General features: G+C 44.7%; 1 protein-coding gene across 2 annotated transcripts in view; it reads left to right on the top strand.

Moving 5' to 3' along the window:
• The first annotated feature begins 11,565 nt into the window (after window positions 1-11,565).
• Window positions 11,566-16,454, top strand: part of NDUFAF1 (NADH:ubiquinone oxidoreductase complex assembly factor 1) — a 15,564-nt gene continuing 10,675 nt past the window's right edge. For both annotated transcript variants that reach the window (XM_031031591.2, XM_006736634.3), the window contains exons 1-2: window positions 11,566-11,715; window positions 15,211-15,858. In XM_031031591.2, coding sequence (XP_030887451.1) covers window positions 15,286-15,858 — 573 coding nt within the window. In that variant the 5' untranslated portion in view covers window positions 11,566-11,715; window positions 15,211-15,285. The remainder of the gene's footprint in view (window positions 11,716-15,210; window positions 15,859-16,454) is intronic.

Genomic DNA, 16,454 nt, shown 5'->3' with positions numbered 1-16,454 from the left:
CAGTGAGGCACAGAGAGGTTCCCAAGGCCACACAGTTAGTTAGTAATGGAACATGTCTGACTCTAGGGTGGTGCTCTTAACTGCTGTCAGCAGTTCTGTGCCTCTCCCTGGTCTGGCAGACAAGCAACTACAGCCTGCTTACCTAGAGCAATCAGGAACCAGCACACTGGAAATAACTTTAGTGTAAAGCAGGTGGAGGGGCAAGATCATAAATGTGGTCAAGATGGGGTAGGGAGGTATAAACATAGTAGCCAGAAGGGGGGCTAAGCAAGGGAGAATTTTCTTTTCTTTTTTTAAAGATTGCTTGCGGGCGCCTGGGTGGCTCAGTTGGTTAAGCGACTGCCTTCGGCTCAGGTCATGATCCTGGAGTCCCGGGATCGAGGCCCACATCGGGCTCCCTGCTCAGTGGGGGGTCTGCTTCTCCCTCTGACCCTCTTCCCTCTCGTGCTCTCTGTCTCTCATTCTCTCTCTCAAATAAATAAATAAAAATCTTTAAAAAAAAAAAAGATTGCTTGCTTGCGTGATTGGTTTGCGACAGAGAGAGAGAGAGAGCTCGCACATGCACGCCCATAAGCAGGGGGAGGGGCAGAGGGAGGGGGTGAAGGAGAGAAGTAGACTCCTTGATGAGTATGGAGCCAGACACAGGCCCGACGGGGGCTAGATCTCATGACTCTGAGATCATGACCTGAGCTGAAATCGAGAGTCAGACACTTAACAGACTGAGCCACGCAGGCATCCCAAGGGAGAGTTTTCTAATGCATTTCCAGAGCTGCGGGGGGGGCCCTGAGCAGCTACCACATCCTGTCCATCACCCTGGTCACACTCTCCTGGGAGCCCACGAGTGACATTCCAGACTTCCACAGTTTGGAGAAAATGTCACTTCATAGCCCCCAAATCCATCTGCATTGAAGCCCCTGTTCTCCAAGCAGCCCCCTAATTCCAGAAGGCTTTCCCTTATGGGAAGAGGCTACATTGCTTGGCTGACACAAGTATTCTTGGTAAACATACTTCTCATGGTAGGTTGTTAGTCAATCTTATAAACCATTCCGTCTTTGGTTATTGGTCTCCCCAGAGTCTGGTCGCTTTTCAGTGACGACCTAAGCAAGCTGACTTTGAGTAGAGAAGAGAGTGGCAGCCTGGGGAGACTCTGAGCTCTGTGTTCCCCCGGGCATAACACCGTATTTTTCTTGCCCAGTTCCTTCCTTTTTCTCCCCTATCCCTTACTTCTCTGCCTTGGACTGGATGACTCTACCTTTCAACTTAAAGTCATCCCCTAATGCCCCATTGTGTGTATGAAATCGTATTTTCCTACCCATTACTTTTGTGTACTTGCGTGTTTCTGTATTACTACTAGAGGATGGCATGGTAAAACTCCTTTGCTGCACTATGCTGTTGTTGCTGCTGTGTGGGGTTTCTTTGTGGTTTGTTTGTTTGTTTGTTTGAAGAGGAAGAACATGGGGAAGAGGAAAAAGAGGAGGAGGGAAAAAGTGGAAAAAATGAAATCAAAAGGAAAGGAAGAAGCTCAACTCCTAATGTGTGGAGGGCAGAGCTTAAGGCCAAAGTTTCTTTCAATATCTACTCTAGGCTCTTTCTTTATTCATTCAGCAGGTGTCTTTTGGAAGCCAGTAAGTGCCATCTAGGTTCTGTTCCCTTGAGTGAAGTATAATTTGTAAAGTATAATTTGGAGAGTTGCGGGTAGAAAGTGAGGCATGTTTCAGTCACTCGCAGGCCCTTTTAAATTTATGTGTTTTTTTTTTTTTTAAAGATTTTATTTATTTATTTGACAGAGAGAGAGAGAGCAGGAACACAAGCAGGGGGAGTGGGAGAGGGAGAAGCAGGCTTCCTGCCGAGCAGGGAGCCCGATGTGGGACTCGATCCCAGGACCCTGGGATCATGACCTGAGCCGAAGGCAGACGCCTAACGACTGAGCTACCCAGGCGCCCCTAAATTTATGTTCTGAAGTACAAAATTAAAACATGCCCATTGTAAATAACAAATCCAAATACAGAAGTGTATTTCCCTCCAAAAAGAAGCTCTCATCCTCATACCCCTTCTCTCCCAATCTCATTCCCCAAGAATAACTCCTAGGACCAATTTGGTATATATTGTTCCAGACCTTTTGGGACACATAGGTAAACACATCCAAAAACAGGATCGTGCAACATGTATTATCCTATAACGTAACCTCTCCCAGCAGTGTTAGACTGGCTTGACAGCCAGGCCTAGGGGCACACGGGGGTTTGAGAAAATGCTGTGTGAGACTACAAGGTAATATCTACCACCATCAGCCTGTGTGCATGATTAAGTTGTGCGTGTCCAGTGAGACCTGGGCTTCCTTGCATTTAAGTGTTCCCTCTGCTAAGTGTGAACTGATTTTCAGATGTTATGAAGTCAGCCCTATCTCTGGCCTCTCTCAGTATAGCTGCATGATTCATAACCTTTTGTTCCTGCCTCAGCACATATAACAGAGGCTGTCTGTATTTGATATGTATATACCCTGAATTGTCTCCCATATTCAACACACACACGCACACACACACACACGCACCACACACCACACACACCCCCCTCAAGAAAGCATGTCAGAATGCCAGGGAGTGAATGGGATGTTTCCATAAGGATAACCTTATATCTTTTCTTTTAAGATTTTATTTATTTTGAGAGAGAGAGTGCACACAAGCAGGGAGAGGAGCAGAGGCAGAGGGAGAGAGAGAATCTTAAGCAGAATCCATGCTGAGCACAGAACCCAATGCAGGGCTCCATCTCACAACCCCGAGATCATGACCTGAACCAGCCCAAACCAAGAGTCGGGCGCTTTACGGACTGAGCCACCCAGGCGCCCCACATTTAGGTCTTTGATTCATATATGGTATAGAGTAAGGGTCTAACTAGTCATATGATTGCCTAATCGTAAGGAGGCAGAGAAGTGTAATCCTCCAGTGTGCCTGGAGGGATAGAAAAACTGGATCTTGATGAACACTAGAAAATTCTACCTTATATTAATATATAATAATATATTAATAGTTGACTTGGTCATAACACATTTCATTTCTTACTGTGGGTCCCAGTAAAAAAAGCTCTTTGAGAAACTGCTCAACCGCTTCCTTCTCTCTCTGTCCTCCCCACACCCTGCAATCATAAGAAGTGCATAGAGTTAGCAGACTGGCATTCGGGTCACTCCCCAGCTTCTGTGAATGTAGTTAGGTCACCTAACCTCTCTGAGCTTCATTTTCCTCAGAGGTAAAAGAGGGAAAAAGTATCTGCCTTACAAGATTGTGGTAAGGCATAAGAGACATGATATAGTAAATATCTGGATCCAGGCTCAACTCTGTGTGTGAATTTGGTCAGTAGGAATTGTCACCATTCTGTCAAGCAGAACTCTTACGTTTTTCTAAATGTAATGTCTGTTGCATAATTCCATGCCTTGGGCCTGTGTGCTTCCTTCCGTGGATTGATTTTCCTCCTCTCATCTGCGTGTTACACGCCTTATCCTTCAGTACTCATGTCCTCCCTCTAGAAACTGCTCCCCAAGGTGAGCAAATAAGCAGATACGATACAGAGGAGTGTGGATAATGAGCATGTACCCTGTAGAGAGCCGGCAGATGTGGTTTGAATCCCAGCTCAACCACTTCACCAGCTGTGACAGGCCTGCGACTAGCAAGTGACTTAACATCTCCAAGACTCAGTTTACTCACCTGTGAAATAGGTATGATATTCGTACCTACTTCACAGGATCATTGTGAGGATTAAAAGGGAAAATGTTCAGTTCAGTGTCTGGCCCACAAGTGTTCATGACACCCTTCTTTGGGCCACCCCTGGACGTGGCACCTGCCTCTCGAACTGTGCTGCTGTCACTCGTTTGGTGCCATGCCCTGCACTAGACTATGTACTTGCTGAGCACTGTCCCAGAGTTCAACAATAATATCTAGCTTTTTAAAAATATCTATTTTTTTAAAAATCCCAAGGATTATGCTAAACACTTTACATATATTATCTCACTAAATGTTACTATTTTTTTAAAGATTTTATTTATTTATTTGTCAGAGAGAGAGAGAGAGCACAAGCAGGGGCAGCGGCAGAAGCAGAGGGAGAGGGAGGCTCTCCGAGGAGCAGGGAGCCCCATACGGGGCTTGATCCCAGGACCCCGGGATCATGACCTGAGCCGAACGCAGATGCTTAACCAACTGAGCCACCCAGGTGCCCCTCACTTAATGTTAATTGGAAACTCGATCAAGGTCCTGCTACCTACTAAGGTTGGCCAGGGCTGGACAACACCTCTGCCTCTTTCCTCCCTGCAACGTATGTGACTGCAGAGCTTTACTCATTCATGTCCTGATGCACAGAAGCTTCAATGTCCTCTGGTTCCAGGTTTCCAAATGGTGCTTTTAAGGTTCATTTCACTTTGAGTAAGGGAGCCTCTCCTTGTAGTGGCCAGTTCTTGATCTGCTTCCCTTTGTTTCTTTTGTCATATTATTTCTGGGTGTTTGGCTGCCCTGTGTCTACAAATAGATAAACTGCCCTCTCTTGTCTCCATTTCTAATTTGGGTGGGTTTCAGTTTTGTTATGAACAAAGCTACAGTTAAGCTCTGGTGAAGCCCACCACCTAGGAGCTTCTGGGAGGCTAAGAAAGAAGATGGCACAGACCTGGCTGGGTTAACCTAAATAATCATTTCCCTCAACCCTTTGCCTTTATTTCCCTCCCGTAATGCCCCCACTCTCTCTGTTGCCTGATATACTTCCTTCTTGATTTGATCAATTTCCCTCCCTTCAGCCTCCCCTTCCCCACTGCTAATGAATAAACATGGGGTTTCCTATACTTAAACAGTTGAATAGGGAAATGCAAATCAGACCACTGTGAGATACCACTTCACACACTTTAGGATGGCTCTTATAAAAAAACAAACAGAAAATAACAAGTGTGTTGAAGAGGTAGAGAAAATAAAATGGTTGTGCATTGCTGGTGGGAATATGAGATGGTGCAGTCACTATAGAAGACAGTAAGGTGATTCCTCAATTTTTTTTAAAAGTAGTGTCCACACCCAACATGTGGCTTGAACTCTTGGTTTTGGCTCAGGTTGTCATCAGGCCCCATGTCAGGCTCTGTGCTCAGTATGGAGTCTGCTTGAGATTATCCCTCTTCGTCTGCCCCTCCCCCCTAAAATAAATAAATAAATAAATCTTTAAAAAGGAATGAATAGATAAAACAAAATGTAGTAAATACATACAATGGAACATAATTCAGCCTTGAAAAGGCAGGGAATTATTTTTTAAATTCTTTTTTTTAAAGATTTATCTATTTGAGAGTGAGAGAATGCATGAGCAGGGGGAGGGGCAGAGGGAGAAGGACAAGCAGACTCCCCACTGAGTGGGGAGCCCAACATGGGGCTCAATCCCAGGACCCTGAGATCATAACCTGAGCTGAAGGCAGATGCTTAACTGACTGAGCCATCCAGGCGCCCCAGAAAAGGAAGGGAATTCTGATACATGCTAATATATTCAAGGTTGAACCTTGATTATATTACACCAAGTGAAATAAGTGAGATACAAAAGAGCAAATATTGTATGATTCTACTTATATGAAGTACCTAGAGTAGTCAAATTAATATAGAGAGAAAGTACAATGGTGGTTGCCAGGGATGAGGGAGAGTGGGGAATGGAGAGTTAATGTTTAATGGGTACCAAGTTTCAGTTTGGGAAGATGAAAATATTCTGGAGATGGATGGCACAACAATGCGAATGGACTTAGTGCCATTGAACTATATACTTAAAAAATGGTTAAAATGGTCAATTTTATGTTATGTAGATTTTATCACAATAAAAAAAGCATACAAACTTTGGTGAAACCTGATTACTGATCTCCATTTGAACAATATAATTTTATGATTTTATGACTTGTTACTTCTCCCCTTCCATTTTCAGTTAGTTCTATTTCTGGAGCTTTTCTGGGCCTCAGTTTCCACATCTGTACAATGATAATGGTAGCTGCTTCATGGGCTTGTTTTGAATATTAAACATATTAATGTTTAATGTTAATATTAAATGTTAAACATGTTAATGTTTAATTCAAAGAAGAAAGAACAACACTTAGAAAAATGCCTGGTACGTTTACATAACTGATATTATCATCTCTCTTGTAATAAAAAATTTGATTTTCTGTCTAAATTAGTATTTCTTGGGGTGCTTGGTTGGCTTAGTCAGTTAAGCATCTGCTTTTGGCTCAGGCCATGATCCCAGAGTCCCGGGATCGAGTCCCGCACCAGACTCCCTGCTTCTCCCTCTGTCTCTTACCCTGCTCGTGCTCTCTTTCTGGCTTGCTCTCAAATAAATAAATTATAAATAAATAAATAAATTTTCATTTCTTTTAATTCTCCTATTTGCTCCTTACTCCTCTAAAATCAAGATTCTATGCAAGCTGCTTAAACTGTTCTCACAGAGAGTATGACCAACATTAATGTATAACCACTTTTAACCTTTTAAATATTATGATCCTTGGAAAGTTCAATCAATGGCAAAATTTATACTAATCCTACTTCCCATATCATGCTTATTAATCTCGGGCTTTCACATGCTGACTGATTCCAGAGTAATTCATAGTTCTGTCTCCATTATCTAGGACTATTCTGTCCAATATGGTAGCCACTAGCCACATGTGGCTATTTAAAATTAAATTAGGGGCACCTGGGTGGCTCAGTTGGTTAAGCATCTGCCTTTGGCTCAGGTCATGATCCCGGGATCCTGGGATTGAGTCCCACATTGGGCTCCCTGCTCAGTAGGGAGTCTGCTTCTCCCTCTCCCTCTACCCTTCCCCTGCCTGTGCATGCTCTCTCTCTCTCTCTCTCACACACACACACACACTCTCTCTCTCTCTCAAATAAATAACAAAAATCTTAACCCATTTCCATCATCACAGAAAGTTCTATGGATTTAGGAGGTCTCTTTATTTGCCTACATTTCTCATTGGTCCACCTGGATGTGCTATTTTTATTAAAAGAGAAACTTGACCCAAAGTTGGTTAAGCTGTATACTTACAGCCCAAACTGGAATATATTATTTAGGATTAGAGTCACCTGTGGGTGATAAACTTTAATTAGCAGTTGCTTAAGTAGGGAAAAAATTTATTTTTCATGTTAAAGTCCAGATGTAGGCAATCCAGGGCTGTTTTGGTGGCTCTCATCCACAAAGTCCTCGAGCTCCCAGGCTCCTTCCTGCTTTCTACTCCTTCTGTGGGAGGCTGCCCTCATCCTCATAGTCCAAGATGGAGTTCTATCATTTCCAAGTTCTACGCGTTAATATGAAAGCAAAGGGGAAGGAGGGAGAAGACACATGACAGCTGTCTTTTAAGGAAAGCTCCTTGCAGCTATCACAAGACAGTTCCACTCCCATTGGTAACTGCAAAAATAGGTGGGGAATGTAAACTTTATTCACCTGTCCAGGTAAATATTCTATTGCAATAAGATGAAGAAAGAACGAGTATCAGGAAACAATGAGCAGTTTTCCCCTCAGGGCTCAACTGAATACTAGGATCAGGCCTGGGAATGCCAGTCAGAAACTGGAGCTATCAAGTCTGTCCAATTCTTGCACCCTGGCAAATGAGGTTTAGTCAGAAGCAGTTCAGGTTGAGGAGATTTGTGATGGTACGCTCGATGCAGCAGGTCTTTCCCAAATCCAAGTCAGGAAGGGACTGTGATAGAGCCTCCTGGCTTGTGACTGTGATTGTAAAGGAGAGTGAGTAAAATCGCCTCAGTGTGAGGCAACTGTCGTGCTCACATGTTGGTGGGGGATGGACTGGGGTTACCTGCAAAGGAGTCAACTAAGAAAAAAGCCATAGAAAAAGAACATGCCTAGGGTGTCTGAGTAGCTCAGTCAGTTAAGCATCTGCCTTGGGCTCAGGTCCTGATCCCCAGGTCCTGGGATTGAGCTTCAAGGTGGGAGTCTGCTTCTCCCTCTCCCTCTGCTCCTCCCCCAGCTCGTGCTCTCTCACTCTCTCTCTCAAGTAAATAAATAAAATCTTTAAAAAGAAGAAAAGACAAAGAACATGTCTGTGTTCAGAAATTTATTAAAGTAGCACCAGAAAATGCTTGGTCTTCATGCTGCAGATAGGAATAACCCCAAAAGAAGAATAGAACGTTTATTTTGTTTCATGGAAAATCTGCTTGAACACTCTCAGTTCTTTCTAATTATTTGACCCTTCTCACCTAGTAGTCTGGCTTCCCCATCAGGAGGGACTGTCCTGGGTCGATGGCCTCGGCTCTCAAATCGGGCCCATTCTTTGTTGTAGATGAACAAATGGACATTCTGGCTTGTTATTTCTCCTCCTGTGAAGTTGCTTGGCATGAAGTAATCCTCTGAGTAAACAGATAAAATTAAGTTCCTGGATTAGCAAAGCAGAGAGTGAACCATGGATCTGTAGTAACACCACCATGATCCCAAACTCCCATGAGGTAATATTCCTTTCTGAAATACTTCAGTTCCTTGGCCTGGCTCATACCCTCATCATCCTCAAACTTGATTGGACTCCACTGAGGGATGCGACTACTGAATGATATTTCGAATAATATTGAAATATTTTTTGCTGACCTCTGTCACCACAGCCCTTCCTGAAGGTTTTCATGAAATTTCTCTTTTGTTTAGCCTCTTTAGGCAGTACCCACTCTGTGTCTAAAATTGTGCAGATTACTGTAGGAAAAAAATATATTTTTTAAAGATTTTATTTATTTATTTGACAGAGACCTAGAGAGCACAAGTAGGCAGAGCAGCAGGCAGAGGGAGAGGGAGAAGCAGGCTTCCCACCGAGCAGGGAGCCCAATGGGGGGCTCAATCCCAGGACCGTGGGATCATGACCTGAGCCAAAGGCAGATGCTTAACCGACTGAGCCACCCAGGTGCCCCGAAAAAATGTATTTTATTTTATTTTAAAGATTTTATTTATTTATTTGAGAGAGAATGAGATAGAGAGCATGAGAGGGGGGAGGGTCAGAGGGAGAAGCAGACTCCCTGCCGAGCAGGGAGCCCGATGCGGGGCTCGATCCCAGGACCCTGGGATCATGACCTGAGCTGAAGGCAGACACTTGACGACTGAGCCACCCAGGTGCCCCCGTAAAAATATATTTCAAAGTATATGACAAAAATCACTACTTTGAAGGTTTTTACCCTCCTATTCAAGAGAAAAGGCTTGTATGCATAAAACAATGAGCAGTTTAGTCATGTTTATAATCTAGTTTTCACTTGAACATAATTAAGTGCCAGTGTCACAATATAAAGCATAAATATTATAGGGTGTCAGAAGGAGAGCAATCATTATGAGATGAACCTATTAGGGAAAGTTTTAAGGAAAAGACAGGATTTAAGGTGTATTCAGAATAGGTGGAGTCAGTGTATCAATCAGGACCTACCTCTTGGTTGCAAGTGGTAGAAACCACTCAGATTAATTTAGGTAGAAAGAATTTATTGGTGCTTAGAAATCAGGGAAAGACTAAATGGCCAAGCCATGGGAAGATAATTGATGCAGCTGGGCCTCAGGAACAACTGGAACTGACAATATAAATGCTGAATGGGTCTTCTTTTATCCTCCCATTACTGTTTCTCTCTGCACCTTGATTTTATTTTCTCTTGCTGCAATCCATTCCCCCCACCCCCACCCCACGGTGTTACCAGTTAGCTCATGAGCTCCGCAGGAGCCATCAGGGTTAAAAGGACCATTTTCCAGTTTTACTTCAGAAAAACCCTGGGAATAACCTGATCTACCTGACCGCTGGACCAATCAGCTAAAGTGGGAAGAGAAGAGAGTCATAAATCCTTGCAACAAACTGTTTGGGAAGCAGAAGAGGGAGAAATGCTGAGCAGAAACAATGTTAACTGATTATGAGGAGGAATGAGTGTGGTTTAGGCAGATACCAGCTGGGCTGAGAAACTGAGGATAAGTATGAATAGCATAGATGGAGTAGGAGATTATGGAGGGTTTAGAGCAGTGGAATGTCTGGAGGCCAGAGGAATTTGGTGTTCAGCTCTGGGTGCCACGTTTTAAAGTGGAAAAAGACAAACTGTTGTGTCCAGAGTAGGGCAATCAGTAGACTGAATGTCAGTTTGTATAAGGGCAACAGCTATCGGGGGATATATGGGTTTGAAGGGAAGGAGTGAAAGCTCAAAGATAGCAAAGAGAACTCAGTAGATTTAGGGTTAGTGAGAAGAGGTTTAAGGAGAGGTGTTTTTTTTTTTTTTAATATTTTTATTTTTATTTATTTTTTTAAAGATTTTATTTATTTATTTGAGACAGAGAGAATGAGAGACAGAGAGCATGAGAGGGAGGAGGGTCAGAGGGAGAAGCAGACTCCCTGCCTAGCAGGGAGCCCGATGCGGGACTCGATCCCGGGACTCCAGGATCATGACCTGAGCCGAAGGCAGTCGCTTAACCAACTGGGCCACCCAGGCGCCCTTAAGGATAGGTTTTAAGGCAAGGATTTCCAGCTTAGAAGGATGTGGGCATTTACAGAAACAGGGAACATAGGAGGAGTTAGGGTAAATTCACATTCAGATTCAGACATATCTAATTTGAGATGCCAATGCTGTATCTCACAGCTGGAACTGCTGTCCAGAGATTGGAATTGTATGCTGGGATTTACAGAAGGAGATAAAATTGTACATAACTCATATCTGAAACTAGAAAAGAGGAAGGCGCAGTCTGGGCTTTGGAGACAACCCGAATTTAAGGTTGTGGGAAGAGAGTCAGTGGAGGAGGCAGCTGGGGCAAGGTTCTAGAAGGTAAGAGAACTAGGCAAGTGTAGAGTCTAGAAAAGTCAAAAGCAGAATTTCAAGGAAGAAGAGGTGGTGGCGTGGAAACAAGTGGTGGAGGAAACTTGGAAAAGCCAATTGTGTTTGGTGAGGCCTTAACCTTGGAGAAGAACGGAGTTAACTGCCAGGGGTTACAATTCATTCAGATACTTGCTGAGAGTTTATTCCTGCTAGTGCAGTGCTAATTGCTGGGGACAGGAGGAACAGCACAGTTCTGGACCCAAGAAGCTCACAGTGTGGCAGAGAAGTGGGAAGTGAATGAATACTTAAGATACAATGTTTAAAATGCTCAAACTGAGGTGTGCACAAGATACAATATAAGTCCTGCGGAGTGGGCGGCCCCACTGGGCGGGACTGGGCGAGGCCAGTAAGGACGGTTTGCTGTCCAGGTGCCTGGTGGGTCTCCTAAGATTCCACGGGGGCGATTCCAGGGGATCGAGTCCTCTGAGTCCATGGACAGCTCTTAGGAGGTTGCGGGGAGTGGCGGCACCGGGGAACCCTGGCGCCCCGGGGTGAAAGGACGTTCGTAATATTTGGGTCCTATTTGAAAGATGCGAGGTGGAGATGGCAGCCTGAAGGAGGGATGCAGAAAGGGAAGGATCCTCTCTAAATTCTCCCCCACTTTCTCACACAGAGCAGAAAAGATCAGGAGGGGTGGAAGCCGAGCCCTTTGGGAAGCTAGTCGACCAAAAGCCTCAATTCGCCGCACTCCTGGAACCTTGTTACTCTGTTCCCGCCTGCACCTCGGCCGGAACTCTCGTGCCCCAAGGCTTGGTTCGGCGCCGGACTGGAAAAGCAGATGGACCCACACGAGGAAAGCGGAGTACCCGGTCGGGAAAAGCGGGGACCCGGGTGGAAGGCCCTCTCGGGCGCCGGCAGAGAGGCCAGCGGGCGCTGGCGGGCTGTCGGGGGACAACAGCCCTAGCAGGTGAGGGTTGAGGGGGCCGCCTGGCCGCGGCATGGTCCGGACCGCTCCCCCGAATCAGATCGGGAGTTAAACACCGGGGCTCTAGAGTTTCGTTTTGCCTCTGACTAGCTGTGTGACCTCCAGTAATTTATTCTTGGAACCTCCTTTTCCTCGTCTCTGTAATCGGAATAATAACAGTACCTCAGGGCAGTTGTGAGGAGTCAGTGAACTATACTTGGAACGGTTTCGGGCGCGTGGTCAGCCCTGGTATAAAGTCTTGACGACTGCTCTTTTTTAGCGCCGTGGGTTTCGTTGCGGTCAAAAATGACCAACTTCAGCCCGGGGTCATCCAGTTGATGGGTTTTACTTTATGTTTATTGGTAAAAATACGGAACAAAAATTTATAATTCAAGCTATATTATTAGAGAAGTAACAGCACTACTGAGGGCTTGGAAAATACGGTGAATAATATTAGAATCCCATCATCCTACATACGACTTTAAGGCTTTTTTCTTTTTTTCCTCCCTCAAATCTTTTTTTGTCGGTACACTTTTATGTTTGTAATATTAGTATATATGCAATTTTGATTCCTCCTTATTTGCCACTTAGTGTAGCCTGCGGATGGGGTTCACGAGAATCATTTTTATGATTGTACAAATTCCATTTTATCGGATTATCATTTGTTTCCCAAATTCCTTTGTATGTACAGGTAAAATTAATTAAGCACAAGCAGCGAGGGAAATTGAAATATTACCTATGATTCCAGGACCTCAGATCAACTAATTTTCCTGGTTCCATTCTTTTTTTTTTTTTTTTTTTTGGCGGGGCAGAGGGAGAAGCAGACTCCTGCTGAGCAGGGACCTCCCTGCCCTCCCCCTCCCCCTGGATCCCAGGACCCCAGGATCATGACCTGAACCAAAGGCAGAGGCTTAACTGACTGAGCCACCCAGGCGCCTCTACCATTGGTCTTAATAGAGCTCAGGTCATTGGCCATGGATGTGAGTAGAAGTTAGGTCAGGGAGTTGGGCCTTGTGTACTATTTTAGGAGTTTGAATTTCTGGGGGAGGAATTGCTGACTTATTAGAAGGGGAGTGCATTTATATTTAGACACATCCCTTTTATTGCCAGGCAAAGGATGGATTGGGAGAGGTAGAGATCAGAGTCCGGGAGATGAGTTAGGACTTTGCTACTTAAAGAGTGTGCAGTGGGCCAATGATGAGAGCATCACCTGGGAGCTTGTTAGAAATGCAGAAGGTAAAGGATGTCTAAATTGAGTACCAAAGGATAAGTTAGCTAGGTAAAATCCACGGAGGGCACTCCTGGCCTGGGAGCAGCAATCTGCCAAGGCCTGAAACCCAGAGAGGGACTGGGGGGGTTGGCACTTGTTGGACTGCAAGTGTTTATGGTTATTGGAGTAGAGAGTGGAATGTGACTAAGGTGAGGCTGGGGAGGTGAATGGAGGCCAGATCTGGAGGAGTCTTAGAGACCCTGTGGAGAAAATTGGGCTTTATTCTGAAAACCATGAGGGAGCCCTGGAAGGTGTTTTTTTTTGTTTTTTTTTAAGATTTCACTTATTTACTTGATAGCCCGCGCAAACACGCCTACAAGCAGGGGAAGCAGGGGGAGAAGCAGGCTCCCTGCTGAGCAAGGAGCCCGATGCGGGACTTGATGCTAGGACCCTGGGATCAGGACCTGAGCCAAAGGCAAACCCCCAACCGACTGACCCAGCCATCCAGGCACCCCCCTGGAAGGGTTTTAGTCAGAGAAGATAAATGATCAGTTTTGTGTTTTAGGCCCTTTTAGATGCTGAGTGGAGGGATGAGGTAGAGGTGGTGGCTGCAAGCCTGGAGGCAGGAAGCAGAGTACAGTGATTTAGAAGAGAGAAAGTGGGGATCCATTTAATGTGGGGCATGAGGGAGGAGGGGCATTCTAGGAGGATGAGCACTTTAGTGTTTTAGTTAGTGTTCCGGGGGCCATTTTGATGTAGACTCTTGGGCAATTGAGGCAGGTAAGCCAGATTGTTGGATTTTGGCATTTTTGAGGCTTTTTGTTTTTGTTTTCAGTGTGCTGTTTAGTTCCTATTCAGCTCCATGTTCTGACTAGTGGGTGAATTTTTGTTTGTTTTTCCTCTCTCCTGGTCTTTGGGCCAAAACAGGAGAAAAAAGAACTTGGCATTGCATATTTTATTCCTTTTAGGGGTAGCTGGAGTAAGTAGAAGAGAGGACTGTTTAGCCAAAGTTGTTATTTTACAAGAGCTATAGAACTTATTGCTGATGTTTTCTTGTTGTTGTTTTTTATTTATTTAAGATTTTATTTATTTATTTGACAGAGACACAGCGAGAGAGGGAACACAAGCAGGGGGAGTGGGAGAGGGAGAAGCAGGCTTCCCGCTGAGCAGGGAGCCCGATGCAGGGCTCGATCCTAGGACCCTGGGACCATGACCTGAGCCAAAGCCAGACACTTAACGACTGAGCCACCCAGGCGACCGTGTTGCTGATGTAGAGGCAGCAGCACGTAGTAGAAGGACTTAAGGCTAGGGTTCTAGTTCGAGCTTCCATACTGATTAGCATTGTCAGCTTAGGCAAATCACTTCACCTGTTGTTATCTGTTTCCTAGAAAAAGGAAATATCTACCTGATTTGTCTTACAGGAGACTTGTGTGCATTCAGTCAGATAATATATGTCAGGTGGTTTGAGAATATTAAGATTGGCATTTAAATGTGATGGTATTGGTATTTTTGTTTAGGTTCTAGATTTGAGGAGCTCAGATAGTAACTGATAGTCCAAGCCTTGCTACTCAAAGTGTGGACCTTGAACTAGGAGTTTGTTAGACATGAAGAATCTTGGGGGTTTATCAGACTTACTGGATCAGAGAATGCTCTTATAGCCGTCATTCATTCCATTTGATCTTCAGAAGAATCCCTTCCGGTAGGTAGAGGAGATGTTAACACAGCCTTACCCCCGAGGAAGTGGAGACTTCAAAAGATTAATAGCTTTACCTGAGGATAAAGAGGTTGATTAGGTTTAACAGCCTGAAATTGCCAATATTCACAATACTCATAACCTAATAAATGGGCACGTTTTCTGACTCCATATGTAGTGCACACTGTAGTCCCTCTTTTTGTAGACGAAGTGCTAAAATGTCAGTTAGCCTAGGTCTGGAGTGAATTAGTTGAATATTCTATTTTAGGAATCAATGATTTCTTTAAAAACCCAGCGTAAAAAATTTTAAGATTGACACAACCTTTTGAAGCGCATAATTGAATTATTTTAGGGTCAGTAATTAACTCCATGAATGGGGCCTGTGTTTCTTTCCCTTTCTGCGTTTTTTCACAAGGCAGAGGGATGCTTTACATACAGTGCAAACAATATTCTGCTCATAGTAAGGCCCTGGGTAAATGTTGACAGAACTAGAAAATAAGTTCCTGAATTTCACAATACATGATCTGTGTTGCATTTGAAATTGTGATGCATTCATTGCTACCCTGGTAACTGTTCAATGTCTCTTCTGTTCTAGGTGGAATTGGGCTATTTGCTGAAGCTCTTTCCCTCGTAGCCCAGGGAGAAATTTACATTTGGACTTTATCTTACCATGGCTTTGGTTCACAGATTTCTGAATGGCGCTTATATTTTCAGACATTGTCCCAAGCCAAGTGCCTCATGTCCATTTTTGGGTACTCGTTTTGCAGACTATTGTTCTAGTAGTCTTCAGAAACCCGTGGCTGCTCCTAGCAAAACCTCCTCTCAGAGGAATTCTGAAGGGGATTTGCAAGGACATCACCAGAGAGAAGTTGCTTTGGATATAACCTCTCCTGAGGAGAAGCCTGAAGTTAGTTTTGATAAAGCAATTAAAGATGAAATAAAGGACCATTTTAGGCGTTTGAAGGATGATCTTGTGAATCATTGGATAGGCCCTGAAGGCCGCCCTCTGCATGAGGTCTTGCTGGAACAAGCCAAGGTTGTCTGGCAGTTCCGTGGAAAAGAAGATTTGGATAAGTGGATAGTGACTTCTGATAAGACTATTGGAGGCAGAAGTGAAGTGTTCCTGAAAATGGGCAAGAATAATCAGAGTGCACTGCTGTATGGAACCCTGAGCTCTGAGGCGCCTAAGGATGGGGAAAGTGGCCGCAGTGGGTACTGTGCAATGGTAGCCAGGAGTCCAAGGGTGAGTGAAGCCCCAGAGCCTCTGTTTTCTAGTGACCTGCGGTGAATTCCACTGTAGCACGAACCAGAGCACATGGCTTTGTTTCTGTAAATGAACACACCTGGCAGGCCGTCTGGGCATGGGGTTAACTAATGACCGGGCACAGGTGTAAAGCAGAAGCATAAGGGGAAGTGGTTCCTGACCAGGGGGTACTTGTTTCTGGGCATCACTCTGGGCCAGGGTGGGGCCATTCTTATGTTTGAGGGGCCCTGAGAAGTCAGACATTTGAACAATGATTTGGGGAGATTTGCATCTTCTCTTTTTTTTTTTTTTTAAGGTTTTTAATTTATTTTTTGACAGAGAGAGACAGCGAGAGAGGGGACACAAGCAGGGGGAGTGGGAGAGGGAGAAGCAGGCTTTTCGCTGAGCAGAGAGCCCGATGTGGGGCTCGATCTCAGGACCCTGGGATCACGACCTGAGCCGAAGGCAGACGCTTAACGACTGAGCCACCCAGGCGCCCCAGATTTGCATCTTCTCTAATAGACCACAGACCCTGTGATGGCCAGGGTTCCTTAGAGAAGATGTAGGGTTAGCCTGTGGCTTTTTTTTTTTTTTTT

Source organism: Leptonychotes weddellii, chromosome 9, assembly GCF_054177405.1.
Source record: "Leptonychotes weddellii isolate Sample4059 chromosome 9, ASM5417740v2, whole genome shotgun sequence".
NCBI classification, from domain to species: Eukaryota; Metazoa; Chordata; class Mammalia; order Carnivora; family Phocidae; genus Leptonychotes; species Leptonychotes weddellii.
This window is presented reverse-complemented; position numbering and strand designations above follow the sequence as displayed.